At 44.1% G+C, this 20251-nt stretch overlaps 1 protein-coding gene across 2 annotated transcripts in view; it reads right to left on the bottom strand.

Moving 5' to 3' along the window:
• Positions 1-20251, bottom strand: part of LIX1 (limb and CNS expressed 1) — a 58724-nt gene that overhangs the window by 27500 nt on the left and 10973 nt on the right. For both annotated transcript variants that reach the window (XM_060235650.1, XM_060235651.1), the window contains exon 2: positions 2161-2324. In XM_060235650.1, the coding sequence (XP_060091633.1) occupies positions 2161-2324 (164 nt within the window). The remainder of the gene's footprint in view (positions 1-2160; positions 2325-20251) is intronic.

Genomic DNA, 20251 nt, shown 5'->3' with positions numbered 1-20251 from the left:
AAATATTATACACTAATTATGGTATATAGGTATGGTTGCCAACCACCAGGAGAGGCCTCAAGATCTCCTGGAATTACACCTGACCTCCAGAGAACAGGGATCAGTTTCCTGGAGATAATGACTGTTTTGGAGGGTGGATTCTACCCTGAGGTCCCTCTACTCCCCAAACTCCCACCTCCCCAGGCTCCACTCCCACATCTCCAGGAATTTCCCAACCCTGGGGTGATTCCAGATTGGGGGATGGTGTAGTACAGAAGAATTTATAGCCAGAATTGTTTCTCATTTAATGGAAAGACTAGCATTATGTTTTGTCTTCTCACGATGTGACCAAGTATGATAGCCTCAGCTTAGTTATTAAGTTCAGGCTTCATTGATACTGAAAACATTTATTTGCCTTTTTGACAGTCCATAGTATCCAGAAAACTCTTGTCCACGTTTCAAAGGAATCAACTTTTATCCTCTCATTTTTCTTCATGGACCAACTTTCACACCGATACATAATAAAGGGGAATACTATAGTATGAATTATTTTGATCTTGGTTTAGCTTTAAATATTAAAGTACCAAATGAAAGTTTTTAAAACAGCAAATAACACTTTGAAGAAGTGTTCATTAAATGTTGGTCTTAATGGTGCCACTGGACTCAAACTTTTTTATTTTTGCAGTTTTTTGCAGTTTTCATTCTTATGCTTGTTGCTACCCTTGTTTTTTTTAAAATAAAGACTGAGTAATGGCAGTGTGAAAAAGTTATATTAATCACCATGACAGGCTGTATATACACACCAAAATGTAGCAGCCTTTCATAAGTCACTACACATTTACTTAGAGATTATTCTAACATCTCAAATTACACTTATATTTAGGGGCAACTCTGGCCACTATGCTGTCAGTTTATCCAGATTTTTTGGCAAGGCATTTCTAAGCTTACATCAGGCTGAGAGAGAGTGACTGGCCCAAGATCACCCAAAGAATTTTGTGGCAAGTGGGGATTTGGACCTGGGTCTTCCCAAGCCTAGTTCAAACTTCTAACCAACAATCACACTACACTGCTGTTCTGGTGAATTTGGACTATTCTGAAAAAATCTATACGAATGAATGGTTGTCATCATAGGCTGAGGCAGTAATTCCTGTGCACCATCTGCTGTGGGAAAGAGATTAGTGGGATAAAAATGGGGGTGAAAGCTGGTCAAGGGAGCCATGGACCTGGCCAAGCAATGTGATTTGTCTTTATATGACACTTGGATTGCATCTGAGGTATGTGAGGTGGATGCCAAGAGGCAATCTGTCTGGGGGACCATTTGGACCTGCTTTCTGTCTCTGTGATAGGCTTGACAATCCCCAGGTCCCAGCGGGGGTTCTTCTGCTTTCCCAGGCTCCTTCCCGCCCCCAGTCAGCTGGCCGGCAGGGGGAAGCCCTGCCCCCAGAGGACCATGTGCCTTTCCACCTCCAGAGGCTTCAGGCTCCGATTGAAAGGCTTCCTCTTGGAATGGTGTGTCTGTGTTACTTTGAAAAAGTTGGCAGCAACTCGTGAGTAGAGAGGCCAATCCCTCGCTTCAGAGTCACCAGAACAGGGGGGGGGAGGAATGTCTGCTGAGCACTTCATTATTCCCTTTGTGAAGACTGATTCTCATAGGGTATAATGGAGAATTGATCTGGAGGTTTCAGGGGCTCTGGGAGAGCTGTTTATTGAGGTAGAGGCACCAAATTTTCTGTATAGTATCTAGTGCCTCTCTCCAAAGTAACCCCCAAGTTTCAAAACGATTGGATCAGGGGGTCCAATTCTATGAGCCCCAAAAGAAGGTGCCCCTATCCTTCATTATTTCCTATGGAAGGAAGGCATTGAAAAGGTGTGCCGTCCCTTTAAATGTGATGGCCAGAACTCCCTTTGGAGTTCAATTATGCTTGTCACAGCCTTGATCTTGGCTCCACCCCAAATGTCTCCTGGCTCCACCCCCAAAGTCCCCAGGTATTTCTTGAATTGGACTTGGCAACCCTACTCTGTGAACCCACTGTCAATTGACTTCATTGGCCAACTCCAGGTTCTAAGACTACCAGAGAGGTATGGATAGTCATGATGAACAGAATAGCATGCAGATCTTATTGCTATCATACCCTGTCCATAAAATGCTTCTGTGTACGTATATATTATATATATTCTTACCTGAAAGTTACCAAAGCAGCTTCCTCCAGGCAGGGTGACATAACTCACAAATGGAGGTCCAGGCGAATTCAGTGACTCATATACTACAGTGCTTTCACTTGAAAATACACCTTTCTGTTTCTGTTTACTCTCCCAAAATTCCTGCAGCATTGCAACTACATTCACTGTCAAAAACATACGGATAGCAATATGTTAATCATATCCCATGAGTTACAGTTTTTTTAAATCCAAAACACTAATATTAATACAAATGTATACATATAAATATTTTACAACAAAGCCAGTGTTTTTAAGGACTGACATAAATTGGTTTAACCCACAAAGTGTCAGAGTGTTCTGATTTTAGCTACACAAGGATTGATAGTTCACCATACATCTTACCTATTGTATAGTAAAATTCTTCTGACTACATGAGGAGAGAGCTCACTCTGCAGTAGTCCAGCTTTGTTATATCTTATGGAGGTACAGTACTGTAAGCAACTCAAATTTCATGTTTACTTTAAAGTAAAAATAAAATAATATTTCAAAATTTCGAAGCATAAAAATACATGTCTTTTGAATTGTTGCTCTCACTTTTATAGCACAGCCAATTTTTTGGATATACTCACGCCATTTTGAAGACCCATTTCAATTTAAACAGCAGCAAATAAGGTAGCCTGCTTCTGGTAAGCAGCTGATGTTATGACAGAGGCAGATCTGGGATAATGGGTCTATATGTTGATTTTTTAAAAAAAAAATCTGTTGACCACTGTTGCATAATTAGGCTTCCAACTTCTGTTGAAACTCTGTCTCTGGTTTCTTTTCAGTGTTTCAGAAGGGGCTCCTTATAAGTATTTTTATTTACTTATTTATTCAAAACAGTGATTGGCCCTCTTGAAATCCAGTTTTTATAGTCCCCCTATTCTGAAAGGTTGCTTTCTATGAGATCAAGGGTGGGGAGAGAACAGAATGTCTAAGTTGCACTTGTCCCTCACTCAGTTACTTGTATAGATGATCAAAATGGAAAGCATAAAGACTCTGTAAAGTAATATGAAAAATAAAACTCTGTTTGACCTACCCTTCAGAAGGGCATGGACCCCTCCCCTTCCCCAATTAAATCAAAACTAAAATAGAAACCAGATGGTTATCTCAAAGTGTGATGGTAGAATTAAGTTTTGACACAAACTGAGCAAAGGTGAAAACTCAAGCCACAAAAAATGAATTGTTTTTTCTAAATTAAAGCTATATTTCTCCCTTAAGGCCTGCAGAATTTATGAACTGTTTGTTTAATGTGATCTGCTACTTGCTGTTGATCTATGAAAGTCATCAAAGCAGTCTAGTAGATGGAATTATGACTGGTGACCTGTTGCTTTTAAATTTACCAAAGGAATCATCTTATTTTCTGCAGATTTGAAAATTACTATATCAAAACTTTAAGTTACAGTAATGTAAATTAAAGAATTACACATAACATGAAAAAAAACCCAAGCTACAATTGTGATAGCTGGACTGTTTGACCATTTGATCTATGGCAATATATTTTGGTTTTGGACTTCTTTTTCTTTAGTACAGACATACCCTTATGAGAAGGCCTGGTAAGAATTCAGTTTTAAAAGCTATTATGGGAGCATTGAGGTTTAGGAACCATTTTTTAAAAAAAGAATATTTAACCTCAAATGTCAAAACTTTCCAATTATCACTTTGGTCCCTGTCAAAATTTTTCTGATTTTTTTTTTAACCAAAGATGTCAGCTTTAAATAAAAATGTGAAAAAGTTAAAAAAAATAAGCAGAGGGGACAATAAATACTCAGAACTTACCTATACTTTATACTGATCTATATACTAACTATATGATTCTTGATATGGTGTCTATTAAAGCACTGAAAGCAGACTGGCTTTCTAGTAACAACAGCAAATGAGGTCATTTGTCATGGGAATTAGCATTCTAAATCTGATCTGGCCTCAAGATATCAGAGTTTAGGCCCAATTAATATATTAGATGGGATTGCCAATCTCTAGGTAGGGTCTGGAGTTCTTTTAGAAATACAGTTGATCTCCAGATTACAGAGATCTATTCCCCAGGAGAAAATGGCAGTTTTGGATGGCAACATTTTCTGCTGAGCTCCCTCCTCAATTCCAGCCATTTCCAGGCTCCACCTTCAAATCTCTAGGAATTTCCCATGGTGGAGATGCCCACACCATGCTCATCAGGGGTCCCCAATCTTGTAGAACCTATCAATACTTTGGAATCTCAAAAACAGATAGTTGATGCCAAAACAAAATGGCTGCCATGAAGGTGGAGCCATGCACAAAATAGCTTCAATATCAGGAGTGGAGGAACTAATTACAAAATGGTTAGCATGGAAGCTTTTTTAAGTCACACACACACAAATGAGGTGTTCTACAACACGATAAGCTCCAAGCTAATCAACTGCTTACAATGGAGGAAAGGAAAGGTCCCCTGTGCAAGCACCAGTTGTTTCCGACTCTGGGGTGACGTTGCTTTCACAACGTTTTCATGGCAGACTTTTTATGGGGTGGTTTGCCATTGCCTTCCCCAGTCTTTTATACTTTCCACCCAGCAAGCTGGGTACTCATTTTACTGACCTCGGAAGGATGGAAGGCTGAGTCAACCTTGGGCTGGCTACCTGAATCCAGCTTCCGCCAGAATTCAACTCAGGTCGTGAGCAAAGAGTTCAGACCACAGTACTGCAGTACTGCTGCTTTACCATTCTGTGCCACGGGAGGAGCTGTTTCCAAATGGGTTTTTCCTGAAGATATAAAGGTGATATCACCAGGGCTTATTCTAGTAAAGTTGTTGTGTCCTAGGCTTAAATGGGAGAACTGTTACTTTTGGAGGGAAGCTGAACAAGCCAAAGCTTGTACTCCACACCAGGGTTCCAGAGAAGGCCTAAGCGTGCCCAATCAGGGGAAGGATTGAAACATAAGTAGCCAATCAACATCTAGGCTCCTACTGTACCCTGATAGGCCCTTAGGGCCCTGTAAATAGCCAATCTATGTAGATAGTTAAGGACCAATCAGAAGGGGGCAAGAATTGTATAAAAGAGCGGGAAGTTTGAATAGAGCTCAGTCTGTGTGTGTGTTCCTGAAGTAAAGCTTGCTGAAATCACTCTCCGACTCTGGTCTCTTACTGCGCCAACCCCAGTACTTTACAAAAGTGGAGAAGAACCATGTTTCATGTGATGCTTCAGAGAAGAAGCAAATGAGCACTGTGCTAGAGATTACTGGTCTAGATCAGGGGTATCAAATTCATTTCTTATGAAAACCAGATCTGACATACATGAAACTTTGTTGGGCTGGGCTGTAAAATAGGGTTGCCAGCTTCCCAGTGACCTCCCAGAATTACAATCGACCTCTAGACTACAGAGTTCATCTCCTCTGGAGAAAATGACTGCTTTGGAGGATGGGGTGCATGGGATTAGAACTTGCTGACATCCCAGTTGTTGACACAGTGTCCCCTTAACTGCCATCACTGGGCTCCATACCCCAAATCTCCTGGTATTTCCCACCCTGGAGTTCGCAAACAAGGCAGTATTCACACATGCTAAATAATGCAGTTTCAGTCCTCTTCAGCTACCTTTTGCAAGTGGATTTTCCATTTTGTAAAGTAAAATCCAATTGCAAAGTGTATTGAAAGTGCATTATTGTGTGTGTAAAAGTGCCATTATAGAAGTGGCGTATAAAACCAAATGGGACCACAGGAAAATAGACTGCAAATCTGGAAACCAAATATCTCATTGTGTCAACAAAAATAAATTTTACTGAAATTCTTGTGTTTAAATTCTTACAATATTGTACTCAAATACAAATACAAACTATCACATCCAGCAAGGTTCACATTGCTTTTTCTACAGTCTTTCTACTGAGTATGCTATTGGATACTCTCTATTGAGTGCCTCGTCTCAGTCTGCATGCAGTATCCAATTCAATATATTTTCTCACCTGGACATTTATGCTAATCTCATATCATTTACTCCATGGAACATTGTAGCCATTGCTAACATTTAGCTCACATTAATCATTTTCCAACGTGAGGCATCAAAAAATGGAAGGAACAGAGTATCAGCAAGCTTCCTTTTGAATTGACAACAGAAACCAAAATGTCTTCTGGAAAAAGGTTCATCCAAAATGGAGCAATAATGACCACTAATCCATTGGGATTCATTTTTGGACATTTGGGAAAGTTGGAGTGAGGACTTGAGTCTGGATGTGTTCATACATACACGTATATATGAAGTACACAATAGAGAGACTGTAGAAAAAGCAATGTGAATCTTGGTGGGTGGTGATATTTTGTATTTATATTTGAATCAGTGGCGTAGGGAGGGGGGGCGGGTCGCCCCAGGTCTGGGGGTCCCCGCATTGCCAAGGGGGCCCCCCGAACAATGGCCGTGTTGGGCTAAGGTGCTGTGAGGCGGGCCAGCGCGCGCGGCATGGAGAAAGGGGGCTTGAGGAGGCTCGGCAGGCTCTTCCACAAGAGCGAGTCGGAGGACTCGGAGCCGGACACGAGCCGGGAGACGCCGCTCCCCTCGCCGTCTCCTCAGGAGAAGCGGCAGCATCGCCACAACAGCCCCCCGGCCGGCGGCGGAGAACGCAAGAAACGCTCGGCGTTTGGCAACTGGCGCTTGAAGAAGAAGCACCACAAGGAGCACCAGGCGACGGCGGCCGAGGCCAGCAGCAGCAGCGGCAGCCAGCTCAGCGCCCCGGCGTCTCCCTCGCTCTCCCTGGCGTCCAGCGTCACGGCCACCGCTTCGGAGCCCACCACCCCCACAGACAGGTAAGCGCCCAGCCACAGGGGCTGCCTCCGGCTCCTCCCGCCTGCCTGTCCGCTCTCCAGCAGCGAAGGGAGCTCTCCCGCCTTTCCTGGACGGAACGAGAAGCCCCCCCGAGCAGACAGGTGCTGCCGGCCTTCCCGCCCGCACACTAGCCGAGCGCGCGGGTTGGCCCCCGTGAGGTGGGACTTGCCAAAAAACGCCGAGAAGAAAGCGCAGGACAGCTCCCATCCGCGCGGCTTAAAGGCGCAGCGCTCCTATTATTATTATGTCTCCGACTTGGCTTTGGGATTACTTTGTCTTGGCAGTGGCTGTCTCATCATGTACTACAGCCTCTCCCACTGCTCCTTAATTTGCTCTAGGGTTACCCGCTGGCATCATACTTGTGACCCAAGTGCAAAGCTGTTACGATGACCCACTGCGTTTAAAGTGCTATTTCGTAGTAACATATCATAGGACCCATCCCACATTTAACAGTGGTCCTTCTTCAGTGGCTTTTCAGAAAGGCTGTGTAAAGTGCTGAAATGTAAAGAAAAGTTTCTCATGGGAAGTCAAGGAAGAACTTTTCACCTTACATTTGTCAAACTAGCAATTATGTGGTTCCCCTCCTTCCTCCTCCCATCCTTTCATCTTAGAACAGGTAGAAGACTTTTATTTTGGCTGGCTTTTGGTAGGTTAAGAATGAAATGAAAATCGGGTTTAAATATTTGCAAGGGTCTTGTGTTGGGGCGGGGAGGCTGCCCAGTTTGAGCTGAGTGCAGAATGGTGTGAAAGTGGGAGGGCTTCTGGAGTTCTGGCCCCACTGGTGGACCTCCTGATGGCACCTGGGTTTTTTGGCCACTCTGTGATACAGTGTGTTGAACTGGATGGGCCATTGGCCTGATCCAACATGGCTTCTCTTATGTTCTTAGGTCTGAGGCAGGGATGCTCCATATTCTTGGTGCTTGGAGGGGCACAGTGGGAGGGCTTCTAGTGTACTGGCTCCTCTGATGGACCTCCTGATGGCACCTGGTTTTTTTGGCCACTGTGTGACAAAGAGTGTTGGACTGGATGGGTCATTGGCCTGATCCAATGTAGCTTCTGTTATGTTCTTATGTCTAGGGCAGTGATGCTCTGCATTCTTAGAGCTTGGGGGGCAACAGTGGTGGGGGGAGGCTTCTGGAGTTCTGGCCCTGCTTGTGGTAGACTTCCTGATAACCCCTGGGCTTTGCCCACTGTGTGGCACAGAGTGTTGAACTGGATGGGCCGTTGGTCTGATCCAACATGGCTTCTGTTACGTTGTTATGTCTAGGGCAGTGATGCTCTGCATTTTTAGTGCTTGGGGGGCAACAGTGTGGGGGAGCTTCTGGAGCTCTGGCCCAACTGGAGGACCTTTTGATGGCACCTGGGTCTTTTTGGCCACTGTATGACACAGAGTGTGTTAGACTGGATGAGCCACTGGTCTGACTCAACATGGCTTCTCTTATGTTCTTAGGGACACTGACTTGAAATGTACAGACACCAGTCACCTAGCTCTTGTAAGCAAGGGTTTTTTTATACAGAGAAAATGTCATGCATTACCAGGGCTTTTTGAGTAGAAAAAGCCCAGCAGGAACTCATCTGCATATTAGGCCACACCTCCTGACATCACTATTGTTTTTGCAGGGCATTTTTGGTAGAAGAAGCCCAGCAGGAAGTCATTTGCATATGAGACCACACTCCCTGACACCAAGCTAGTAAGCAGTAAGCAGTGGGGTGCCGCAGGGCTCAGTACTGGGTCCCATGCTCTTTAACTTGTTCATAAATGATTTGGAGTTGGGAGTGAGCAGTGAAGTGGCCAAGTTTGCAGATGACGCTAAATTGTTCAGGGTGGTGAGAACCAGAGAGGATTGTGAGGCACTCCAAAGGGATCTGTTGAGGCTGGGTGAGTGGGCAGATGAGGTTCAGTGTGGCCAAGTGCAAACTGCAAAGCAATGCACATTGGGGCCAAGAATCCCAGCTACAAATACAAGTTGATGGGTTGTGAACTGGCAGAGACTGACCAAGAGAAAGATCTTGGGGTCATGGTAGATAACTCACTGAAAATGTCAAGACAGTGTGCGTTTGCAATAAAAAAGGCCAACGCCATGCTGGGAATTATTAGGAAGGGAATTGAAAACAAATCAACCAGTATCATAAACCCCTGTATAAATCGATGGTGCAGTCTCATTTGGAATACTGTGTGCAATTCTGGTCACCGCACCTCAAAAAGGATATTATAGCATTGGAAAAAGTCCAGAAAAGGGCAACTAGACTTTTGGAACACTTTCCCTGTGAAGTTGGAACACTTTCCCTGTGAAGAAAGGTTAAACGCTTGGGGCTCTTTAGCTTGGAGAAACGTCAACTGCGGGGTGACATGATATAGGTTTACAAGATAATGCATGGGATGGAGAAAGTAGAGAAAGAAGTACTTTTCTCCCTTTCTCACAATACAAGAACTCGTGGGCATTCAATGAAATTGCTGAGCAGTCAGGTTAAAACGGATAAAAGGAAGTACTTCTTCACCCAAAGGGTGGAATAGATAAAGAACTGCTTTTAACAAATAGCTGACTGGCTTATTCTTACTTATGGGACATCCAGGGATCCCTGGAAAGATCTGATAGTACCAACTAGCATAAAGGCAAGGGAAATCCAGCTTGGGAGAAAATCTAAGTGATTAGACGTTCCATGGGGACCTACTTATAGCTTTGCTTGTTGAAAACCACATCAGTATGCCTGTTTTTGTTTTCCTTGTTTTTCTTGTAAGCTTGCTTAATATAGAAGTCCCACAAGTTCAGGGCACAAGGGGAACAGCTGGGCCAGCAGGCTGCTTGTGGCATTTCTCCCTGTCACATGGTGTGGTGGGGTAATCAGGTTATCAATCACATGACCTAGATCGCACCAGCAGTGCCATCTTGGGGGGGGGGGGTGCCGCCCGCAAAGTGACACCACTTCCTGTTTCCCCCCCACAAGTGGTGGCCATTTTGGGGAAGTTACATCACTTCCTGTTTCCAGCAGGGCTCCCTCGCAAGTGGTGGCCATCTTGCGGAAGTGACATCACCGGAAGTGACATCATATCCTGTTTCTGGCGGCGTGCACACACATAGGGGGGCCCACATAAATCTTGGGCCCCGGGCCCCCAAAGCCCTAGCTACGCCCCTGATTTGAATGCAATATTGTAAGAATTTAAAAACAAGAATTTCAGTAAAATTGATTGTTGCTGAGATGGTAAGATATTTGGTTTCCAGAATTATAGAAGTGAGGCCCTGCAAAACTCACAAGGGGGATCCCATATCCCCTCCCCCCCAATTGCTGAGCCTTCCCCAGCCTAAGCACCAGTCCTGAAGCCTGGCAATTGTAGTGTCTGAAATTGTGCAGAGAACATTACTTTACTTTCCCCATCCTGTTCTCATGGTCAATGATCTGAACCTAGGAGGACCCAGGGAAAAACATGAAATGGTTGAGCATTTTAAGCTTCTCTCCCCTCCCCCAGGTCTACTCAGAGTGGCAGTGGCTCTCCAGGGTCTCAGACTGAAGTCTTTCTCATAATAAACCACAGCCTGGTTCCTTTAACTGGGGGTGCCAGGGATGCCAAGCAGAGGCTCCTCAACCAAGACGCTAAATCCAATGGATACTAAGATCATCGAACACCATCTTAAATCTGTATTGAAATTAACACGAAATTATTTTAAACTGTTTAATGTTTTTGATGTAAATGTTTTTATTGTAAATTATGTGTTGTGAGCCGCCCTGAGCCTGCTTCAACGGGGAGGGTAGGATATAAATCCAATAAAATAAAATAAAATAAATAAACTGAGCCATGACCTGGCTAGTCCAGGCAAAAATGTAATGCTAACTAAACAAATGCTGCCCCCAAGGATAATGGAGGGATGGGGATTAATGATAACCCAGAACCCTAGCAGACCCAGATGGCTGTTGTGTCAAGTTCAATAAACGCAAGAGAAAAGTCTCCAGCCAGATGCACAATAGTTGTAACCAAGCTCCCTCCCCTTCACACAGCTGACTTAAATAAACAGCTCTGTTGCTGCTGTCTCAAGCTCAGTAAACTCAAAAGAAAACCACCCGGAAGCACAACAGTGTTTCAATCAAGCTCCCTCCCCCCTCACATAGCAGTCTTAAAGAAATAAACAACTCTAAGCAGACTCACTCAAGCTCAGTAAACACAAAAGAAAACCACCTGGAAACACAACGTTAAGGATCAGGCTCCCTTCCCCTCACACAGCAGACTTTAAAAAAAAAACCCAAACCAGCTCTAGCAGACTCATGTGGCTGGGAATTGGGAAGCTTGGCAGCTCTGGCCTCTGCTCCCTGCACTCAGCGGCAGCTCAGAAGGTTGAGGATGGGCAGAGGAGGGGAGAGATGAGAGAGCTGGAGGACACATTAAAGCCTTGGGTGGGCCAGTCCCATCCCGTGGGCTGTATGTTTGTCACCCCTGGTCTGGGATATGTGCAAACTACCAAAAAGTCTGCTTCCTTAGCAGAGGTTCAGCACTAGTATACTAGAACAGGAAGTAACCACATAATCTGGGTGTAGGGTGCCTACAAGGCTAGGGACATGGGAGCAGCCTGATCTGGGTGACCATTTTGATTGGCCTTTACATATATTACCACAGAAAATATAGAAAGGAAACTAACCATGCAGCTATCTGGGTTTTTGGAGGTGTGCGTGTGTGTGCTGATAGCTGAGGTATAATGAACTCTGTGATATGATAGCCACAGTTCAATCATACATGACTTTGATTAACACACAATTTATTGCAACAAATGGAATTTTCAAATTTCTTTGAAAATTGGAGACATATGGATAATAAAAATGGATTGTCAGATTATAGACACTCATTGGTAAGACTGTCCAAAAGTACTAGAAAGTTAGCTTTCTAAATTTATTTTTCCATTCCATTTTTATCTGTCATATAAATATTTTGTATGGTTATAGTAGGTTTTTGAGCGTTCTCTCTTTCTCATTAAAAAAAATCTTGGCTGTTTTAAAACTTGGTTAATACTTTGCTTGCATAAAGAGTCTTCTTGTTTGATAGAATATTTCCATTGCAATCTGGAAAAAAATCAGAGCTTTAAAATTGCTACACTGATTGCTTTCCTGGCTAGACAAAAGGCCACAAACAATTAAGAATAATCTATAATTTTCTTATACTTTTCTGGACAAAAATGACTGGCTCTAATGAGATTTGAAGCATCATAAATCTCAATATTTCTAATTCACAACATGGATAAATTTGTGGATAACCAGAGCCATGGACCGACAAGCCAGATCTTTCTACAAACCTAAAAAAACACCCCAGATTTACAGACAGATGTGCAATCCAAAAATAAAAATATATGGGGGGGGGGGGGAGTTAAACTCCCTCAATAATATAAGCAGAACCTGTAGCTTTACTAAATGAACCCCGCCCCCTCCCATGGCCATTGTTTGGCAACTGTGCAATATAAACAGACTTCAAGCTTTGGGTTGGGCAGCTTTTCAGTGCTGTTTTTACATTTGAGGGAGGACTCATCTGGACCACACCCAACAGCAACAGTGACTCCTTACCATGCAATTTACATGACTAACTCAGGCTGGGCTGCTTGCAATTGTTCAACTACAGCTGCTCTAAGAAAGCCTGACTGGTGTAGTCAGAGTTTCAGGACAGGATCTTGGAGATCCAGGTTTGAATCCTCATACTGCAGTAGAAGATCATTGGATGACCTTAAGCCATTCACCCATTCTTAGCCTAATTTATCTTGTTGTTGTGAGGATAAAATGGAGGAGAAGAGAATGATGTAGGTCAGGAGCATCAAACTCATTTGTTTTGAGGACTGGATCTGACATAAATGAGATCTTGTCAGGCTGGGCCATGTGCATCATAAAATGTAATGCCAGGTAGACATAAACTTTATAAAGGACACAAACACAATTAATGATTGTTTTTAAAAACTTAAAATAAAACTGACACTTCTTGCTCTAAAGCACTGCATCCAAAACTGGAGACAATATCTGTGCTATAGCAATCTTGAGTATGCTGTTCAGGAGTTGTTCGGGTGTGTATCTGTAAGTTGCAAACCTACTTTTGATTTACTTACATTCATTACAGAAGTATCATGGTTAATGCTTTGCACCTCAGAACCAGAGGAAAACATGAAATGATTGGGCATTGCAAGCTTTTGTATGTAAATTGCTTCTTGTGTTGGTCAAGAACATTTGAAGGCACCATGTCACAGATTGAGGGCTATATGTTTGTCTACAAAACTATAATCTTCCCCAGAGAAATAACTACAACTCCTGTGTGGTGCTGCAAGAATAGTGCAGTTTATAGTGGCCAGTATTAGTCTACTGTCTGGGAAGTCTAAGTTCAAAACCCCCAGTTTGCAAAGGAAATGTGCTAGATGAACTTGGTCTGGACACACACTCTCAGCCTAATCCACCTTGCTGACTTGTTCGCACTGCTTTCCTTCTGAGAAAGAAGTGCATTAATGAGTGCATTAATACAGTGAAATACAGGAGGGAAACCCAGCTGTACCGAGGAGAGTCCTGGAATAACGGCCCAACAAAACTCATTTGTTCATTCTGTGAGTATTTTAGTTTTGTCTTTTAGCTTTTATTAACTTGTTCTGACTTGTGCTGGTCATTGACCATATTAAAATCGAATGAATGAATGAATGAGCCTAACAAAACTCTCTCTCTCTCTCTCTCTGTAGCAAGGTTAAGAACTCATGTCTTAAATAAAACTTTGTTGATCTTAAAGGTGCTTTCCTTGTCTCTCTCCCATGTGATTGACAAAACTGGGCAAAGTAAGCTCTTGCTCTTTCCGTTCCTCCCCAGAGAATGAAGAGGGGGAGGAGCCTCAGCCAATGGAGACTGCGACTGAGAGAGCCTGGCAAAGCAAGCTCTCTTGCTCTGTAGCTCCTGTGTGATTGCAAGAGCCTGGCAAAGCAAGCCATGATGCAGAAGGAAGCAAGAGAGAGGAGAAGGAAGCAGACAACAGTGAGTTGATCATAGGCTGCATACAAGCCCTGTGGGAGCCGGCTACAACCTGCAGGACACACATTTGACACCCCTGATGTAGGTTTCTTTGAATGACCATTGGAGAGGAAAATGGGATATAGATGAAGTAAATAAATAATAAAAGCAGATAAGATGGGAGGCAGATTAAATGTAGGTGGGTGAGTGAGAAGGAGCTCCTTGCAAGTTCTTGCAGGTTTGCCACCATGCAACTGGACCCAGCCTGGCCAGCACCATGCAACTTGGACCAGCCTAGTGGCTGGGTTGACACCCTACAACTAGGCTGAACTTTTTCCAGGAAGAGGCTACCAGTGGGAGGGAAGAGGGAGAAGCTGAAGACTGAGCGGTTTTTAATAGTGGGTGAAGAGTAAAAAAGGAAGCATGAAAAGTGGATATGGGGACTTTCAGAGAAAGGAACATAAAAATAATGAGGGAGGGGGAAATGAGATGTCCCCTGGAAGTTGAGGAGCCACCACTTGCATTTTCTAAATATAAAAACCCAAGATAAAGACAAGTTTATCTGGAATATTTGTATTTGTTGGTTTAGGCTGTAATCACATTTCCTACTAGAAAGTAAGTCTCACTGAACTCAATGGGATTTACTTATGAGTATATATGCTTTGGGCCTAAGGTTATTAACCTCAAGGTGAGGCCTGGATCTGAAGAAGTGAGCGGTGACTCATGGAAGCTTATACTCAGCCACAAATCTTGTTAGTCTTTAAGGAACTACCGGACTCTTGCTCTTTTCAAATCATCCCTAAACTGCAAAGATAATTTCCCGTGGAGAAAATGGCAGCTATGGAGGGTGGACTCTATAGCATCATATCCCTGCTGAGCCCTCTCCTCTCCAGAATCTATTCATTCCAGGCTCTGTCCCCAAATCTCCAGGAATGTGTTAGCCTAGGGATGCCAGTCCTCAGGTGGGGAGAGCAGATCCCCTGATTTTTCAGGGTCCCAAAGACACCAGCCAGCTGGGCAGTGGGGGGGGGGGGGGCGACCACGCCTCAACAGTCCTTCTTGGACCCACCCAGGGGTCAATTTGTAGAAAAATAGGTGGTGGAGCTCATTAGCATAACATATTAGCATATGCCCCACCCACAAGCCAAAAGCAACTCAATGCAAGAAAGGAGAGCCCCAGGTGAGCAAGGCCTGCTTGGGCTGGCTAGAGATCCAGCCAGCCCAAGCAGGCCTTGCTCTCCTGGAGCTCTCCTGAGCCCCCCTCCCCCAGTCAAAAGGCCAGGAAGCCATCTGCTGCCCAAAACCACCTGCAGAAGGGAGGCCCAGGCTACATTGCTATGTGGTGATGGCATTTCTGGCATGGACCAGAAGTGATATCATCACATTAGTGATGTCATAGTTATGCTCCAGTATTTGGGCAAAATCTCTGCGGTAGAAGCTATTTTTACCATAGAATTTTTGCCCTAGTACCAAAGTGTTGCCTCTATGGCACAACGTGATATCACTTTCAGCACACACTGAAAGTGATGTCACTGGTGACATAGCCTGAGCCTTCCTCCTGCTCCTGGTAAGTCCTCCCCCACTGCTTGCCAGGAGGGACCTGGCAACCTTAGTTGACAGCTCTGTCCTGAGAAAGTCCTGCAGATTTGGGGATGGGACGTGTGAATGGGGGAATCTGGGGAGGGATTTCACCTAAAATCTATGGCATACAATAGAGTTTGCCGAAGCTGCCATTTTGTGCAACTGAGTGAGCAGAGCAATGCATGGTAAAAAGTGTTGCTAGTAATGGATTCATACATATTATTATGTAATGATGGAAACCTGCTACTTCTGCCTTATACTAATCTATGGTTAGTTTCTAAAGTCAGGATTTGAAATATGCACTCCCTTCTTTGAGTGCCTCAAGTTTTGGAAGCTGGATGGATGTTCGACCAGGAAATAAGATCCTATTTGAGGTTGTACTCCACTTAAGGAACTTTCTTCAGAGTGATAGCAGTTTGTTTAGTGCTGTCTATCAGTTTAGTTGTGCTTTTGGAGCCTGTGTCATTCTTTTTGTGCTGACACTTTGGTTCTGGTGAATTGTTTTTATTGTTGCTGTTTTCCTTGTCAAGATGGTTTTATATCTTTGTTTGTCTTTATAATTTGTAAGTGCCTTAGGGCAAAAAGGAAACATATAAAATAGATAAATTAATGCTTCATCAATTTAGTAATGTCTACATTTTTAGATTAAATGAAAACAGGGCTTTTTGACACTTTCTACAGTTACTCTAAAGTTACAGGGCTTTCTGGATGACGCTTCCATCCTAGACCCTTGCCAGTCTGGTTTTCGCCGGGGCCATGAGACGGAGACAGTACTGGTTGCCCTGGTGGATGATCTCCAACGGCATCTGGATCGGGGTGGTGTGGCGGTGCTGATGTTGTTAGACCTGTCGGCTGCATTTGATACGGTCGACCATCGGCTACTGACCTGCCGCCTCGCCGATGTGGGGGTTAGGGGGTCAGCCCTACAATGGCTCTCCTCCTTCCTTGAAGATCGGGGACAAAGGGTGGCAATCGGAGGCGAGCTGTCCCAGAGACGCACACTGGATTGTGGAGTGCCTCAGGGAGCAGTTCTCTCACCGATGTTATTTAACATCTACATGCGCCCCCTTGCCCAGATTGCCAGGAGATATGGGCTTGGGTGCCACCAATATGTGGATGACACCCAGCTCTATCTACTAATGGATGGCCGGCCTGACTGCGTCCCAGAGAACTTAGACCGGGCTCTGCAGGCTATGGCAACTTGGTTAAGGCAGAGTGGGCTGAAACGAAATCCAGCGAAGACAGAAGTCCTTTGCCTAGATCGGGGCGCCCGGGGAAGAGAAATACCTCTCCCAGTCTTCGACGGGGCACCGCTGAAAGCGGTGTGCCGGGTCAGGAGCCTGGGAGTTTTACTGGAGCCTTCACTATCAATGGAGGCCCAGATTGCAGCCACTGCCAAGTCAGCCTTTTTCCATCTGAGGCGGGCAAAGCAACTGGCCCCCTTCCTAGAGCGCCAAGATCTGGCAACGGTGATTCATGCAACGGTCACCTCGAGACTAGACTACTGTAATGCCCTCTACATGGGGCTGCCTCTGTACCGAATCCGGAAGCTGCAGCTAGTGCAGAACGCAGCGGCTAGATTGCTGTTGGGGCTCCCAATGTGGGGTCACATACAGCCTGGGCTGCGCAAACTGCACTGGCTGCCAGTTGTATACCGGATTCGTTACAAAGTGCTGGTTATTACCTTTAAAGCCCTATATGGTCGAGGACCTGCCTACCTTAGGGACTGTCTCTCCCCGTATGAACCCCAGAGAGCACTGAGTCAGCCGGGAAAAACCTGCTGAACATTCCCGGGCCGAAAGAGGTGAAGTTGCAAAGCACCCGCAACCGAGCTTTCTCTACTATGGAACTAACTTCCAGAGGAAATGCGGGCCCTGCGGGACCTTGAACAGTTCCACAGGGCCTGCAAGACTACCCTCTTCCGATTGGCCTTCACCGACCAAGAGGGAAACTGCTAAAGAACTCGCCATCATAAATGTAAACGTAATTATAGCACTAGTATATTTTATTAATTTTATTAATTTTAGAATTTTAATCAGAATTTTAATTAAACTGTCAATGTAGTTTTATTTAATATTGTATGACCAATGTATGAAATAATGCTGTTAGCTGCCCTGAGCCTGCTCCGGCGGGGAGGGCGGGATACAAATAAAAATTGTTGTTGTTGTTGTTACTCTAACTAAAGTAGAAACACTAAAGTATCTTGACTTTCTTAGGGTTGCCAAGTCCAATTTAAGAAATATCTGGGGACTTTGGGGGTGGAGCCAGGAGACTTTGGGGGTGGAGCCAGGAGACTTTGGGGTGGAGCCAAGATCAAGGCTGTGAAAAGCATAATTGAACTCCAAAGGGAGTTCTGGCCATCACATTTAAAGGGACGGCACACCTTTTCAATGCTTTCCTTCCATAGGAAATAATGAAGGATAGGGGCACCTTCTTTTGGGGCTCATAGAATTGGACCCCCTGGACCAATCGTTTTGAAACTTGGGGGTATTTTGAGGAGAGGCACTAGATGCTGTACTGAAAATTTGGTGCCTGTACCTCAAAAAACAGCCCTCTCAGAGCCCCAGATACCCGCAGATCAATTCTCCATGATTTTCTATGGAAATAAATCTCTATAGGGAACAATAGAGTACCCAGCAGATATTTCCCTCCCCTTCCCCTGCTTTCTGACGACCCTGAAGTGGGGGGAGGGCTTCCAACCCGGGGGATCCCCTGCCCCCACCTGGGGATTGGCAACCCTAGTCTTTCTCCATTCCTCAGTTAGAGTAATTATATTAAATTGGCAATAGACAGGACCATTCACTGCACCCAAGTAGCCAGTAAAGCCTGACCTGATATCTGAGCAGGGAATTGCTTCTCTGCTTGGGGCGGCGGGGGGTGGGGGTGGGGAGGTGCATTGAGAACAGCATGGAATGGAGCCATAAACCCAAGAATATTTCATTGGCACAAAAGAGGCATTTATAAAGAACACACACGGTAAATATTTCCTGCTAAGTCAGTTTTAAACTTTAAAAGGGGTTTCAGAGAATGGGTTGTTTTAACTAACTTGTCAGACTATTATTAAATAACCATTTGAATGTAGAGGAAAAAAATAGGTCTTTGGAGTTTATATACTTCATATTAGGTTCTCCCCCCTAAAAAGAGAAGATTCTTTTGTGCAAGGCTACTAAAATTGTCTTTCATTTCCTCATGCAATCTGTGTCACGTAATCAGTAAAACAGTATCATTTAAACAACTTATAAGTGCACCTTCTACCAGCTGCCCCCCATTAGTGGCTATAATTTAACACACACCTCACACTGAAGTTGTAAATGTTGGGCTCAGTTTGGTACACCTAAATTGTTTAAATGTGCAGAAAGAGAAAAAAGAACACCATGGAGTGATGCTGTGACATTATATAGTAAATGGAGAAGCAATTATGCAGCTTGTTCTAAACCAAATTGCTATAAAACGCACACTTTCCTACTACTCCCTCTTAATAATACATCATAAATTGGGATAATTTGGAACATGCTATAGAGATGTATACAAGTTCGTTGTCTGCAATGAACACAAGATGCACAAAGATGTTGTACCTGTACCTCCAATGTGTTCTTCACATATGAAGAGTAGCTGCAAACCTCAGATTCTGAATTTCCACAGATTCAAAACTGTTTGTCTGGCCAGAGCAATTTCTTGGTTTATCAGTTCACATGAGTGAGTCATTGTTGGAAACATGCAACACTATATATTTAGGCCAAGGGACCATACGCAGTCATAAAGCTGCTGAAGCCTTATGATACTAGTACATCATCTGGGAGAAAAGAATTTTGCTACTATGTCCACAAAGGGACCATCTTTACCACCATCTTAAATTTCACATCTGTGTGTTCATTGGAAGAATGGAACCTTCCGTTGCCTAAATAATCAACAGTATTATGATTCTCTTAAGCTGACTGGAAGGGAAGTACTATGGCATCCCCATATTAAATCTTTTCATCCTATCCAAATCTGATGAATGCATTCACTTCTTTTCCCTTCTCCCCAAATTATCCAGGGCAGGAACTGAGACCCTATCGTTTGTAGTGGCTGCTCTGAGTGTTTATAATAATAAATAAGCATTTCCACTGCAGTTTTAAAATAGTATTTAAAACACTTTATGTATGTTATCTCAGCCAGTCCTACAAATACCTACTGAGATAGCTCAGAGTATTATTATTCTCATACTGCAAACTGGAAATGGAGAATGAAAGATGGTAGGTTGTATATGGTGTGAGTTCATGGCTGAGGTGAAATTTGAACAGCTCAGTCCCTTTATCACTAGCATTTTCCAGGAGAGGAATCCTGCCTGCAAGACAGATAAAATTATGGACAAGAGCTTCAGTTGTTCTTCTCAGGACTCTCATGCAGTTGTACCATTTGGAAAGGAAAAGGGAGGCTAGTCGCTGCCCCCCCCCCTTCCCCAACCCAACCCAACCCAATACCCATGCAAAAATCCAGGGGTGGAATTCTAGCAGGAGCTCCTTTGCATATTAGGCCACACACCCCTGATGTAGCCAATCCTTCAAGAGCTTACAAAAAAGAGCCTTGTAAGCTCTTGGAGGATTGGCTGCATCAGGGGTGTATGGCTTAATATGCAAAGGAACTCCTGCTAGAATTCCACCCCTGCATAAACTTGCTGTGATTATTCTTCAGGAACAACTGTATGTTTAATTGTTATGAAGTACCTATGGCCCAGGATATCCCAGTCTCGTCAGATCTTGGAAGCTAAGCACGGTCAGTCTTGG

The sequence above is a fragment of the Heteronotia binoei genome, chromosome 4, assembly GCF_032191835.1.
Source record: "Heteronotia binoei isolate CCM8104 ecotype False Entrance Well chromosome 4, APGP_CSIRO_Hbin_v1, whole genome shotgun sequence".
NCBI classification, from domain to species: Eukaryota; Metazoa; Chordata; class Lepidosauria; order Squamata; family Gekkonidae; genus Heteronotia; species Heteronotia binoei.
Note: the sequence above shows the minus strand (reverse complement) of the source record. Positions and strands in the feature narration are given on the sequence as shown.